We start from the raw sequence: 15,846 nt of genomic DNA, 5'->3' as shown, positions 1-15,846 counted from the left end.
GGGTGAGAGCGGCAGAGGAAGCACCAGAGCTCTTGCCATAGTGTTTCTTTTGGGGGTGAATACCAGGGGAGCCATCATTACGTTATGATGCATGGCAGCCCCCCTGACTTTTCTTTTCTACTTCTCATGTTTGGTTTCATTGTTTCCACGCGAGTACAAGCTCAAGTAAAAAAAATGTTTAAATAAAAAAAGGTACACAGGAGCCTAAGAAGCATTACCCAATTGACTTTGCATTACCCAAGTATGGGGTGTCCACCGAAAAGTGATCCCTCTCCCCACCGACCCAGCAAACAGGCACTCGGAGACACTCCGGGAGGTGCGCGCGGATGCATGAGGCCCGTGCCTAATGAGGAAGTGCTGGGAGTTGGCGGCGTGGTTCTGAGCGTGTGAATGCAGAAAACCAGATCACGCTGTTCGTTGTTAGAGAGTCCGATATTTGTTATGCAGGAAGTCGAGCAGTGTCTCTAGGATGCGCCCAAAACAGTTGCGCTTGGCAAGGCAAGTAAAGAAAAGCAAAAAGGCTTCACTTGCATCCAAAATTTAGAACAGGTTACAAACAATAGCAAAACATTATGGTGTCCCATTGATGTATATGGAGGGAAAGCAGGAACGCACGCTTTGCTAACAAACACTAAGCAAGATAATGTTGTCTTGAATGGCCAGTAACTGTCAGCGTTGCAATATCACAGGGGCTGCTGTCTGCAAAGCCACTTAAGTAATATTTATGTGCCTCTGCAATTTATGGTTCATTCACCAGTTGCAATGACCTGTTCATTTGGTGACAGATCAACCCCAAGAATCACTAAAGGAAATTTAGGAAAACCTTGTGCTTACCCTACATAAGAAAATTAAACTGATTGTTTGCATGAAAATTCTAAAAACAGGACTTCTCTTCTGCCTCCCAACGCAGGAAAAGGTCAGTGGTGATGGTGGGCACAGATATACATTTGCTTAGGAGTTAATAGGAAATAAAAAAAACAGTCATACGATCTCTGAACCCCACCTGCACAAACTTATCCACCTCCTAGTATTTCTCTCCATAAACCATGTGAAGGCTTTCCCCACAGCACGCAATACAAGCCAAGCACAATACTCAGCATTAAATGGGCTTTTACAGAACTCTTACCTGAAAATATCCTGAGATTCCAGGTCAACATGCAATCCGTTGATAAAAAGAGCAGACTCTCCAGGGTGCAGTCCCAAAGTGCCTTTGTAGAACTGAGAGAAAGCAGAATATAGAAATTAAGGAATGGAACGCTAGAATAATAGCAATTATTAAACGGTCATGCAGCAAGATGTCCAAACTCCCTGAACATAGTTCTATACGTTTAATATCTAGCAGGACCACAGCTTTTTGAAAAGTAGCAAATGGATGCTCACTCGATGTTCACCCGCACAAAGACACCACACTGACACAGTGTTATGTGGATCAGGCGGCAGGGGAAGTGCGACAGAAAGGGGCAGGAGGAAGAAAATACAATTAAGAGCGACATGCCCAATTCTTTTTAGATAAGGCTACCCCCATCCTGTGACAAGCACGCACCCAAGACCATGTCAATACCTTGAGACATTTGGACAACTTAATGCTGCTAATAACAACCCTTCAGTGCACCAAAGTTAAATACAACCATGTGAAATAAATATTAAAAACAAACTCTCCAGGAGAAAACTATTAAGCACATTCTGAAATGAGATTGTTCCATTTTCCCAAAAGTCCTCTGGTGAAGGCTGAGGAAGACTAACCTAGACGGTTAGGAAGGTGTCCCCTTAAATTGGCAATGACTCATGGTAGCTGTCAGATCAGTTAAGGCTTCACTCTCAGGAGTTGGCCAAGGGTGGTATTATGGTACAGTGTAAACACACAAGTACACAAAGGGATGTCGGAACACTAGAGTCACTGGAAAATGTACTCTATGTGAATGAGTGCATAACAAAAAAAGATCTACATTATAAAAAGGCAAGCACTAACATTACAAATTCAGTTATAAAAACAGTAAAGAGACAAGCTATCAATCTAAACGCAGTGTGGCGGGTCAGAAGAAGGACGGAACGCAGACAAATACATAGACAGAGTTCTAAGACCAGAGGTTTACAAACTGGACTTTCAACATCCAGGACATGATACATGTCCTAGAAAGTCTGAACAAAATTGAGTGGCATAATGACTACATACTGGTAACCATGGACATTAATGCTTTATATACATCCATCCAACATGACTTAGCACTTAAAACCATTGATTACATCTATCAAAATGTCTTGACTTCTTTTCATTTACATTTTGACAGGCTGAAGGAATTTTTAGCATTTATTTTGAGAAACAGTGCATTTCGTTTTAATGACAAGTTGTACCAACAAATTAGAGGCATAGCCATGGGGGCATGCTTTGCACCCTCAATGGCTAATCTTTTTGTGGTAGAATTCGAGAACCAACATGATACTAATCCCTCAGATTTGTCCAAAAAAGTAATCAGATGGCCACGTTACACACTGACGATATCTTGATTATTTGGAAAGAAAATTAAACTAAATTAGATACATATTGCAGTTACGTGAATGACAATATGTTTGGGTTACAATTTACTCCAGAAAAAAGTAAAGAAAGCATCCATTTTGTGTATCTTTGTATTTACATTTAAAGCAATGAGGTATATACTAAAACATATCGCAAAAAATAAACAGAGGTCAATGCAACCCTTTAGAGTACCATTAAAAATATCCTGATTGGAGAATTAACAAGGGCAAGAAGAAACTGTAGCAATAATTCTAACTTTATGCAGGAATATGAGCTTATATAGGACAGATGCAATCAATTATAGAGGCAAGCGAGAAAGTTACAAATACAAAAACGGATGGATGTACTGATCCTGAAAAAACACAAAACTGATTCTAATTCAGACAAGCTCAGAATGATTACACAACACACCAGTGGAAATCAATTAATACAAAAAATCTTTAACACTGGTACCTTTTACAACTAGACTGATTTGCAACAATATATTTCGGATCATCCAACATTTGTATACACCAAAGCTTCCACACTAAGAACTACATTCATTTCAAGCTTTATGGACAAGAAAAAGTTAGTGCAAACTAATATCACTGGTTCTCCTATCAAAGGTTTTTACAAATGCTCCCATTTCAGCATGTGCAAAGATGCACGGAACTAAATTCAGTCAGAGGTCACCAAGAATGGCAAAATGCTTATTATTCATGGTTCATAAATTGTAGAACAATATTTGTCATTTATATTATTGTATGCATTTGCAATAAATGATATGTGGATAGCACCATTAGAGAACCCAGAGTGAGAATCAGAGAACGCCTCAGTCTAACCACTTCAGACCGGAAGACACCACTGGCCATTGGTTTAAAGAACAGTCAATCGACAAGAAAATTGATTTGAAATTCTTTGGCATCAAGTATATAGAAATGATTTTGCGGTTTGGAGATTGTGATATTCTGCACCAGGAGGAAGCCAAAACGATATGCAACCTAAGAACCACAATAGAGGGACTCAATTGTGATCATGAGATGCATTTTGTTCTTTTAAAATCTAAACAATGATTATTACATCCATGTCATCACACTATGTTTAATCACTGGAGAAATGTATAATGCAAATTAAATGAACTATTCTATAACATCTATTGTATCCCGCGAAAAGCAATTTGATCTATGATTAATATTGATATATGCATATGAACATGTACACACAATAGTTTTGTGCATACTGTAACAGGATGGTATAATTTATGGAGTGACAGTGAATCGTAATGACAAATAATCAAAACATTGAATGTGTATGATTATGAACTACCACAGAGGGATACATTTGGGATCATGAAATGTTTCTATTTCTTGAAATGGTACACTTATGATTAATATGTATATATTCAATACCCATGGAAATTATCGCAAATGTCCATTGTACACGTAGTGAATCCTTCAAATGGATAACTGAGTTCCCTCCAAATGCAACCTCATTTATGGGTGAAATCGATATGTGCGTATCACTATATACACAAATAATGCATTTATGTATAAGCCAACAGGTAAGACAATCAGTCAAATTGATAATAGCCAAGAGGCATATGTACAATACTGAATGTATGAGATTTTTAATGTGATCCCTTGGAACAAATATCCAATTGGAAATCAACGGTATTTTAAGATGGGCAAGACTGACAATCTCAAAATGTGGTCAAAAGATTAAAATCATCAGGCACTCTTAGAAGATCACATAAGGTAAGGTCCGTATTGAACGATTTGTTATCTTTTACTTTAGTTTAATACATTTGTATTGTGCACCAGGTGGCCCGGAGGCATAACGGGCGCTAAACAGACAACAAAACTCCTGTGCGACAGCCACAGGGGCTAAGCATGTTGGCATATTCAAATGGTACAGGGGAGATAATCGAAAGAGCAGGGTTTTTAACTTCTTCCTGAAAAGTTATGACAGCTACAGAACTTTTCAGGAAGAAGTTAAAAACCCTGCTCTTTCGATACCCCCTGCTCTCAACTCAGGGGGTATTGAGTTCTAGGCTTTAGGTGCCACTGCAAAAAGCTCACCTTTAATGACCTGCGTGAGTTTGCATCTAGGCACCTTCAATAGGTTGAGATTGTTAAATCTGAGATCTCGTTTGCGTGGTTTTCTCTCTAGAGCTCCAACCAGGTATGCTGGGCTTGACATAAAGCATTTGAGGGGGATTAAAATAAGACCGTATTCAATCCTGGCCTCAATTGGGAGCCAATGTAAACCTCTCCTAGCATCAGATGCATGGTCCCTCTTTTTTATACCAGCAATAATCCTCACTACACTATTCTAAATTACTTGTAGCCTTTCACAATAGTTTTTACAAATCCCAATTAGCAAACTACTACAGTAGTTATTTTATCTCCAATAATGGCCCTAGCAACCGTCTCACAGTTTGCTGTTGAGATCTATGGGCGTAGCTGTGCTAGTAGCTTAATGTAGTAGGTAGAGGTGGAGACCAAGCTATTCACGTAGGCCTGCATATTAAGGTGTTGATCAAAATATAGACCTAGTATTTTGACTTTCTTTTTTGTCTCAATTATTCAGTCAGCGACCCGAATCTGCATGTATTTTGCTCCAAACTTTTCTTTTCTGTACCCACAACCATCCACTCTTTTTTGTTATTCAGGGCAATACCACTTTCAACCATCCAAGCCTGTATCACCTGGTATACCTTGTTAACCATCTTCGTATCCTCCTCATTAATGCCAGACAGCGGTATGACACATTGTGAATCATCTGCATAGTTTGTGAACCAAATACCTTTGTCTTGCTGCAAATCAAAGAGGGGAACAGTGAAGATGTTATACAGCGAGGGAGAGGCACGCACCCTGCGGCAAACCAAAATACAGCGCGCCAGGTACAGCCTCTGCATCCTCACTGCACACCCTGATCAATCGGTTACTCAGGAAGGACTCAATCCACTATGTCGCCTTATCAGAAAAGGCAGCCACTTCTTTCAACCTGGTGACCAATAATGGGTGGTCCACCAGGACAAATGCCGCGGGCAGGCCAAGCAGCATGATTAGCGCCGGTTGTCACTTATTCATGACCCGAGATAACCTCTATTTTAAATCTAGCAAAGCGGTTTCTGTGCCATGCCCTTGTCGAAAGCTGGACTGCCATTTATTTAAAATATATTTTTTAAAAAAAATCTTTAACATTTTTAAAGCATTATACTGATACAGTTCAATGCAATGTATATACATAATCTCACAATCTTAAATTGTTTCAATTCTCACCACAACTTTCCTCCCCCCATCCCTCAATATTAGCCTATGTATAATCTTTTCAGTCATCTATGTTCGTCCTGTTCACACCTCGCCTCGGCCTTATCTTGTACCATCAAATTTACGCTTTGCCCCTCCCTTGGCTGAACAAGGTTACCGTAAGGGCAGTCCGCTGCAGTATGTCTGCGCTGGGGTCTTTTTGCTCTCCTATTGCATTCTCCCACACCCATTTCCGCTGTTGCCTGTTTCCGCAGATCTTCCCGCCATCTTCCAACATTCAGCCTTTTTTCCGCTTTCCAATGCATAGCTATGCTGCGTTTGGCTTGCACATATATTAGGTCTTAGATTTTCCCCATTGCTTTCTGTTTAGTGCCTCTCCGGAAGAGTCCCAAAATGCATTCCTCTGGGGATTGACTAAGTTTATGCCCCCTGGGACCACTTTGTTTGCAATTTGCCTCCAGAATTCCTGTACGATGTTGCATTCCCAGAACATGTGTCATGCCTGCATTTTCTTTCCTACATTTTGGACATATCCGTTTACTTGCACCTTTGAATTTGGCTATTGCTTCTGGTGTTCGGTATCCCCTTTGTGTAATGTATAATTGTATAAATTGTAGTCTGGTGTTCCTGGTGACCTTCTTGTGGTAAGAGACTATTTTCTGCCACCCTTATCTTCAAGGGATTTCCCAGTTCTCCCCACCCTGCACTTCAGTTCTTCCCTCGAGTTGGCTCTATCAGTACCTCGTACAGTCTTGATATGGCATGCCCTCCTTCCCTCCGAGATATTTAATATAGTTTCTATTTCTTCACACTCTGTCATGTCCTCCACAGTGGTTGGCCATCTTCCCCTTATTGTGCATATCGTAGCTCTATGTAGTAAAAATTAACCTACGTGTATGCCTGTAATTCCTGAAAATCTACCAGCTTGTTTTCACTCCTTAGGTCCGTATTGTGGCAACACCACAGGCCTCCCAATGTGCACGCATACTTGCCCGTAGTCCCCTCTTGTCTGTCATTACCGCTGCCAGTGGTGTCTGTGGTGATATTGGGTCCTTAATTCCCAACTAATTCCCAATGTTTTGCAGGTCCTCTGCCATATTTGTATGCCTGGTGTCACTAGTTGTGGGTGTGCTTGCAACTCCGGTGGGGCTACCCATATCAGCTCTCTCAAATGTAAATGTTTTATTGGCAGTTGTAGGAGTGTTGTGTCTGCTGTGGGGTCATCCGCCGGCCAGTTACGACATATTGCAACTGACATGCTATGAAATAAAGTTCAAAGATAGGAATGCGGCGATAGGTTCCACCGAAATTATGTACAGCATTGGGGACAGTGGGCAGCCCCGTCTGGTTCCTTTCTGTAACTCCCATCTATCAGAGAAAATGTTACCTGTTCTTACCCTCGCCATTGGTTTGGTGTATACCAATTTCACCCATTTATGTATAGTGCGGTCCGAATCCCAGTCTAGCCATTGTGGCATACAGCCAGTCCCAGTGTACTGAGTCAAATGCTTTGATCGCATCTAACAAAGCCACTGCACAGTAGTCTGTCCTGCCCCTTGTACTGTTTATACCATGATGTAACCTTCTTAAGTTCCAGGAGATTTTCCTCCCTCGAACATATCCTGTTTGATCAGGGTGTATAATCTTTGAAACTACTTTTCTGAGTCTATCTGCCAGTATTGCCGTGAGAGATTTGCTATCTTGATTTAGTAGAGACATGGGTCTGTAGGATCCACATTCTATTGCACTTTTATTGGGTTTTGGGCGAGGAATGATTAAGGCTTCCCTCATACTTTCTTGGAGTGTCCCCGTTTGAAATGCTTCAATGTATACCCTCACCAACATTGGCACCAGGTTCCCTGCATATTCTTTATAGTACTCCACTGGCAATCCATCCATACCTGGAGTTTTACCCGAAGGCAGTGTTCTTATTATGGCTAGTACCTCTTCTACGGTTATGGGCTCTTCGAGTATGCTTATTTGTTGATCGCCTAGGTGTGTTCGGGTAATGAGATCCAGCGCTTCTTGCAGCGCCTCTTCCCTGTTGACGTGGGAATCTATATAACTCACAGTAACATTCATGAAACGCTTTGTTCACTCCTGCTTGCGTGTTTTCTACTTTCCCCTCTGCCGTTTGGATTGAGTATATTGGAGATTTCTTGTTATTGCTTCTGTACAGCCAAGCTAGCAGTTTGTCAGGTTTATCTCCCTTTGTGAGGCTTCTTTCTAGGTATTGTGCATAGCTGAATTTGCCCAGCCTGTCCCATTGGGTCAGGCACTTCTGTCTCAGCCTAATTTTCTCTTCCAAGTGGTCTTCCGCCACACTAGTCTTCCTTTCTATCTCAGCGAGTTTCAGTTCTGTTTAATTTCTTTCTGGGGTGATGGCCGTTTGTACTCCCCACCCCCTCCCCCAAACCCTGCTTTGGCTATCATCTCACCTCTTTCCACCACTTTATACGTTTCCCCTATTGTGCCCACTTGTTGAACACTACCCTCATTTACTTTGAGGAACTCTATTGTGCTTTTTCGTATGTGTTCTTTAAATGCTGTGTCTAGCAACGCTTTACACCCGAATCTCCAGTTTGGTATTGGCGGTCTCAAGTATAAGTGGGGCGTGGTCCGACAGGACTCTTGCCTTGTATTGCGCCGCTATGAATTCCTTCATATGTTCCTTCATATGTTCCTTCATATGTTCCTTCATATGTTCCTTCATATGTTCCTTCATATGTTCCTCTCCTGTAAACAGTTAACCTAGTATTGTGTATACTTTGTGTGGGGCAGAGTAATGAGAGTAGTCTCTTTCAGCAATATGAAGGGTCCTCCATATGTCCACCAGCTGAAATTGGCATAGGAGGGTAATCAGAACTTTGGCTGGCTGGGCCGGTGTTTTGAACCGATCATCAGATCTGTCTACTATGGGATTTAGTGTGCAGTGGAAATCTCCACCCCATATCATGACCCCATTCTTATATGGTGCCAGCCTCGCATAGTGACTTGAAAAATATTGTGGCATCATGGTTTGGTGCATAGGTACTTATTATACATATTTCTCTATTCTTGAGCATACCGTATATGATGACCATCCTCCCTTCGTCGTAACCTTAGTATGTAAAACTTTCAGGAGGATTGATTAAGCTATCCAGGTGAGAACAACTCTGGCGTATGCCGAATATGTGGAATCCACCAGCACCCCCCCCCCCCCCCACTTGTAAGCAAGTTTCCCTGGTTTGTACTCGTTCAGATGCGTCTCCTGCAATAAAGTGATCCTTTGATCCCCACTTTATGTCTTCACAAATATGTGATCACCCTCTGCCTTTTGCCATAATTGTTCAGACCCCAGATGTTCTAGGTCATGACCGTTATGTCCCGAGCCATTGCATATTTGTTTGTGTGGGCTTCTCCAGTGCCACTAGCCTGCCTTGGGCGTTGGCTGTTTTCATGTGAGGACTACATACTTCTGTGTAAGGCTTCCCTCCCTTCCCCTTACTTAACTCCCACCTCACCCCCCCTGTATATAACAAACCTTAAACTGTCCAGCTTTGCAGTGCATGTTTAGACTTCCCTGCTTCCGCTCCTCGTATGCCCAGTCGGTGGACTTGGCTTCTGGTGCCCAACGAGTGGGTACTTGTTCCGTACCTTAATAAAAGTGTGTGGGGTAGTAGGAGGTCTCCTTCCACTTGTGTCCCTCCTACCAAACGTCTTGTGTCTATTCTGCGGTATTCCTGCATTATGTACCAACTTCAAACAGTAACTTTAATATGCACTACACATTATATTTTTCTGTGATCTACCTTTGTTACCTTCAGGTGGATACATTCCTTTTATTGTATTTTCCTGACATTAGTTCTGTTTGTACACCTTTGGGTGCACTTAGAGCTTTTTTTCCATATTTGTTGTCATTCTTCTTCCGATGCCGGTACCTTCACACTATCCATCCAATCTTGTTCCTCAGACGGTGTTTTGAAAAACTAGGCCCTGTCGCTGTGCGGGATCTTCAATTTGGCCGGATATGACATGCATTACTTACCGTATTAGCATTTCTGATGATTGTATCTGCTTAGATTCACATGCTGTGCATATGGTCTGACATCCAGTGGTATCCGCGGAGTATTGCATCTGGTCTTTCGGGACCGAAAGGGGACGTCGAAATAGGCGTGTCTGTAACACTATCCCTATCGTGACGTGTAGTGTACCCAAAATCCCTCACGCGCAGAGGTCCCTCTGATTGTATTTTTTCTGCCATGAGTGAGCCCAAGGCTATTGTGAGTACATGAAGAGAGAAAGTAATAAGACGTCTATGTTCCTTCCACCCCGAGCGGGGAGGTAGTGAGGGTGCATGTGAATCTAAGCAGATACAATCATCAGAAATGCTATTACGGTAAGTAATGCAAGTCTTCTGATGCTTGTTAATCTGCTTAGAATCACATGCTGTGCATAGATTAGCGAGCAGTACCCGGAGTTGGAGATGGGTTGTGAGAAGGAACAGTAGAGAAAAGATGTCTTAGTACTGCTTGTCCCACCTGAGAGACAGACCTAGAATGCGTGTCTAGGCAATAGTGTTTTGTAAAGGTGTATACAGCACTCCAGGTTGCCGCTTTGCAAATGGACTCTAGGGGAACATTTTGCCTATATTGATCCTTACTGCATCAATTTTAGTTTCTAAGTTTGCTTGTAGTGCTGCTATTGCGTTTAGTAGCTGCTGGTTCCCGTTGTCCGTTGCATCCTTGGGGCTCTTGGTTGGTCCCCCCTCGCCATCTCCTGGGGCATTCTTGGGCTTTAGTGAATGTTTCCATTGTGTTTTTTTTGCCTTTAGCTTTGTTGCCTTTTGTCGCCACCTGTTCTGCTGAACTGCTGTTCTCGCTTCCCCTGGTCCCCGAGTGCCTTGTGGCTCTCCTCTTACTCGCAACAGCTTCGTCCCCACCGTCTTATGCCTTGGTTAATCAGCAGGTTCAGGTAGCTGAACTCGGACTTTTGGTTTACACTTTGCTGGGACTTGGGCCTTGTCCTGTGAACGTAGTTTCTGGTCACAGGATTTAGGGCTGTTCTTTCGCTCCTTTATGTGATCAGGAGGGCATTTACTACTCCTCAGCAACTGCTCTGTTCTATTTCTGCCTCCTGCGTCAACATTTTACTCTTATGCCCATGAAACCATGTTTTAGCCTTGGTTCTCTTGCGTTCATCAAAGCTGTCCGTAACAATTCCCGTTACGCTTGCTACTAAACATGTGCACAGCTTATTATGTGCCTCTGCTTGTTGGGCTTGTTACGCTATATGTCTGAGGGCCACTCTTGTGCTCATCTGGCTTGGGGATTATACAGCGTGTGTTTCGGTTGTAGGGCTTCCATCTGACAGCAGTGTGCTGCCTTGTCCTTCCTCCTCCTCCTCCCCGTATATGGTGAGTCGCAGGATTAGTGCTGCAGCTTCTTCCGGATATTGGGCTCTTTCCCTCTGGCTTTTATCAACTTGGCTCTCCTGCACTACTGCCCGTGCCCCACGAGTGTTGGTGGGGTGGGCGGCGTTACGTACAATTCAGGGGTCGGGATCTATCCCATCAAACGGGCGGTACCGTCTCTCTTCCCTCTCACCCGTGCTCTGTGGGCCTAGGGTTCAGCATGTAACGGTTGGATCCTTTTCCGTAAAGTGAGGTGAGAGTGGCATTGCCCCACCTTCTCCCTTTCGCCTTACCGCTGTGTTGTACGTTGCAGTTCTGAGGACTCTTCTGCGGATTGCGGAGTTCAGTTTCGTACTCTTGGTCTGCGTGCTCAGCTTCCGCCTGCAGTCCTGTTGCTATGTACTGGCACTGGCCACGTAGGTAAGCCGCTGTGTTCACCCTCTCTTTCTCACGTTGTTGCCTGTGCTGGGTTCATAGCTATCACAGGGCTCGTCTGCAGGCTGCACCCCTTCCAGGAAGCATCTGCGGCTTCCACGTTCCCCAGCTACCTCCAGGATCACATCCCCTTACCGGCCCTCTATTCTTGCCTGTTGAACATATGCGACCGTCACGGTTGGGCGCAAGTTACCCGTATCCCAGTCCTGTCCCTCGCCTTTACGCCAGTATTCCGTCTTCCTTACAGTGCTGGCGGCATTTATTGGGCTAGTCAGTTCTATGTTCTGCAGCAGCTCTGTTTCCTCAGCGCTGCGGTCCTTGCTAGGCTACTTGCTGTTTGCCGCCATTTTCGCCAGGCGGTCCGAGTTCCCCGGCTCGTGCTCACGGTGTACCACGCTGCTTGTACTCTTCTGGGCTCAATAGTTTGTGCGCACTTCATTACAGGAGGCCATCTTTCGAGCAATCAGCTGTTTATGGATTAAACCTGCCATTTACAGCTCATCTTTTGTCGGCTCTGCAGGAGCCTCATACAGACACGTCCACTTCACATGGCTGTTAGCCACACACCCCCCTTATTTAACATGTTATGATTATTCGAGTGCTCTAAAATCTGGATATATGCTACCCGATCTAAACATTTTAATAAAAAAGGAGTACTGGTAATCGTCCTATGATTATCGGGCACCAGGGGGTTAGGACCCTTTTTTTTATTTTATTTTTAACGGTGGAGTAATCCAGGCATTCTTTAGCTCAACTGGCACATGGCTCTCCTTATCTCCTTAAAGGACGCATTAACGAATTTAGACAGAATCCCTACCAGTGCGGGAGCGCAAGCTTTGATGGTAATGGCAGGGCAGGTGTCCCCTTTACACTTTGTCGGCTTAAGTTTGCCAAGAATATCCGCCAGCTCCAATTCACACACAGGTCTGAAATTAAACTGGTGTTGTACAACTTTCTGCGTTTGTGTAGTAGAGAGGACCACTTCATGTTCCATCATCTTCCTACTCACCTCAATATATAGTGTTTAATCAAATCAAGTTTACTCAGCATTGCATCTTGTATAGACGCACACTATGCTACGTCTTTTTTTGGGCCATCCTGTTTGTTCGGGCAGGGATTTTCTAGCTCTTAACACTTTGGACAATTATTTAGACTTATACTGAGCATTAGAGATCCTGGTGTCAAACATTGTTATTTTGGCTGAGATCACCGCCAATTTATACTCTTTCGATGCAATGTTATACGCCTCCTTCTCTTTGATCTCTGTGGAGAATTTCCAGGCAAGAAACACTTATTTATTTTGGCTTTGAGCATTTGGAGTTCTGGAGAGAACCACGCATTCACTTTTTTATCTGGTGCTAATCTTTTTTTAAGGGGTGCAACAGCATTGGCTGCTCTCAGAAAAGTCTCCTGATAAGCTTTAGCCATCGCATCCACTGATTCCATCCTATCCCCTAAGGGTGTAATCCAGACTTCCAAGGATGCTGGGGAGAGCTTTCTAGTATTTCTAGTAGTTATCACAGATTTATTTATCGTCCTAGTCTTTTTCCTTTTCTCAGACACCATGTCCAACTGGATGAAGTGATCAGACCATGGGCACGGATGAATAACTAGGAAATTGATTGTGATAATATGGGTGGCCCCCCAATCCAGGGTATTACTCTCCTATTTGTGTAGCATCATTAATCAGATGCATAAAACCTAAGTTACTAAGTGAAACTGCAAGACCTTTTGATAAAAGCGATCAATTTCCCTTCCCAGCCACAGAATAATATTACCCAGTAACATAACCTTAGTGGTGGGTTTTAACAAAGGTAACCACATGTTGCATAATTGCTGGGCAAAATCAGGCGTAGATGGTGGTCTATAAATCAGAACCAAATTAATTGTTTCTGCATCGGCTCGAATTTTGACCTGAAGCGTTTCACAGCCCTTTGGGCCAAATAGGTTTGCTTCCCTAGATTCGCTTTGTAAATAACGGCGACTCTGCCCCTCTCCTTTCTTGTCGATCCCTGAATATCAGACCATACCCCATAGGCACTGCCAGAGCTAAAGTCTGTCCAGCAGCCCTATAAAGTCACATTTCTGTTAATGCACACCCATCTAGATTTTGATCAACTATATATGATGCTAAATCTGTAGCATGTTTCAAAAGCGCTCTACTGTTCAAAAGGACCATTTTCAGCACAAATGTCCCTTCCTATCTCGGAGGGTCTTCACTGTGCTTAATTAGAATCCTGGGCGAGTGAATAACCCTTTCCCATTGGACAATTTGCTATAACAACCGGTATAGCTTACAGTTTCATTATAGCCCGCAAATTGCCCATTGCTTTCTTCAGCTGGGTAAGTTGTGCATTAACAGTGATTTGCCCCCCTCTAGTGGCCAAAGTGAAAATTACTTTTTCCAATGAATACCGTCTTTTTTCGTTCAATAGTTGGGGAAAAGAATAGCTTACTATAATTAAGCATAACTTCTTTTTTATCATGCTATTTCTCATGTTTTTTTTCAACTTAAATATTCCACAAGAAATATTTAAGTCCCCAAAAACAATATCATAATTTTACAAATTATATTTTTAAGCGAACTTTGGTCTTTGGCCCTGGGTTCTAATAGCTTTTTGTAACGTTATGTTTCATGTTTTTTTGTAAACTTAAATATTCCATAAAGAATATTCAAGGCCCCCAAAAAACAATATATTAATAAAAAAAATTATATATTTTAAATGAACTGTTCTTTTTGCCCATGGATTCTAATAGCTTTATAGAACTCGCCCTAGGGCTGGACCTTCGTTATGGACCCTCATATCGGTCTTCAGGGCCCATAACGCCCGGCACGGCACTCAGGCGAGGTTTTTAAGGATATAGTATGCTAACCTTAGGCAGCACTCCCTGATCCTCCTACTGTTTTATGTCACAGCGGGTAGGTATGGTGGTATTGCCCATTGCCTCCAGTAGGCCATCAGTATATTGATGAACCCCAGTATTCAACCCTCAGTTCAGTGTAGGGTGCAGAGATATATCCGGTTCCAATTTCGGGCTTCCTAAAGCTCTAATTATGCCTTGCTCTATATATGCGAGCTAACCCTGCTACGATTCATACTGGCCATGGGTGGGGCAGGAAGTCCCATGGTGGTTGAAGACAAGGCAAGAGAAGCTTCAGCCTTATACCATGCTAATATCACAGCACTGCAGCTTGCGGTGGGCAGCAATTTCTCGCCTGTATTACAGGCCTGCATGCATAATTTCGGTTTAGCTGCGCAAATTGCCTCTAACTGATGCATAATGGTAAAACAGAACGAAGCGCACGTTTACCTAGTGGAACAGGACGCGAGCACCAGGCGTATCTGGTTATTTCTTCAAGCCAAATTTATTATTTTTTTTTGTTTTACATTAGGCTATACAATAAGCCTTTTGCACTACAGAATAATAAGAGAAAAAAATATAAATATACAATAAAACCATTATAACACCAAATAAGGTCTGTACAATTCCACAGTACCTCATAAAACTCTCTTAAAAAACAATCAATCACACGATGGAAAATGCAATAAAATAAGATATTCCCAGAATTGATCAGATCTTTGTGGATATGTGTTCGTGTCTGCTGCAATTGTTCAGCATACTTCCCAACATGGTACAAACCTGACATTTGGAATGTGGGGAGGTTCTCTGGTGTAGACAATGTAACAAGTAGAAAAGATAAATTGTTCAGATTTATTTCTTTTTTAAGCGGTCTACAATGCATATGGCTCTTAGTGCCGTAGTTCTATGTTCATTTTTCCTAAAGTTCAGCAGTTCATGTAAACATCAGCAGTTCATTGTTCCTAAACTTTCCACACTATCCGCATTCTAGCTGACATTAGCGGTACTCACTTTTGAAGTCATGCGGGTGACACAAACTGGTGCTTTTGTAGTAATGCAGGTGACGGGAACGGTGCATGTCTCTTCGATAGTGTCTGCAATGGTGTTGTTGATCGCATCAAATCTCTCATAATAATTACAGAAAGTTAATTTCCCACAAAAGTTATAAGGTTTAAAGGATAGTTCCGGGACTTTTTTTTTTTATTGTCCCTACGGTTCGGCCATGAATTTTTAAGCATAACTCGGTAGATCGTAGAAAACTTTCCTATGGACCTTACCCGACTTTTCGTCCATTAGCGCACTCGAAATCAGCCGCCATTTTCTGATAATCCTATCATTTCCCCCCATCGACCTGGCTCACCTGCTTTTGCGGCACTGAATCAAATCCCCCG

At 42.7% G+C, this 15,846-nt stretch overlaps 1 protein-coding gene across 3 annotated transcripts in view; it reads right to left on the bottom strand.

Moving 5' to 3' along the window:
* UGGT1 (UDP-glucose glycoprotein glucosyltransferase 1) overlaps positions 1-15,846 on the bottom strand; it is a 2,047,742-nt gene that overhangs the window by 1,484,039 nt on the left and 547,857 nt on the right. For all 3 annotated transcript variants that reach the window (XM_069617855.1, XM_069617854.1, XM_069617856.1), the window contains exon 12: positions 1,127-1,218. In XM_069617855.1, coding sequence (XP_069473956.1) covers positions 1,127-1,218 — 92 coding nt within the window. The remainder of the gene's footprint in view (positions 1-1,126; positions 1,219-15,846) is intronic.

The sequence above is a fragment of the Ambystoma mexicanum genome, chromosome 10, assembly GCF_040938575.1.
Source record: "Ambystoma mexicanum isolate Mex_15411 chromosome 10, UKY_AmexF1_1, whole genome shotgun sequence".
Taxonomy (NCBI): domain Eukaryota; kingdom Metazoa; phylum Chordata; class Amphibia; order Caudata; family Ambystomatidae; genus Ambystoma; species Ambystoma mexicanum.
The sequence above is the reverse complement of the archived record's forward strand: the minus strand, read 5'-3'. Positions and strand labels throughout refer to the sequence as shown.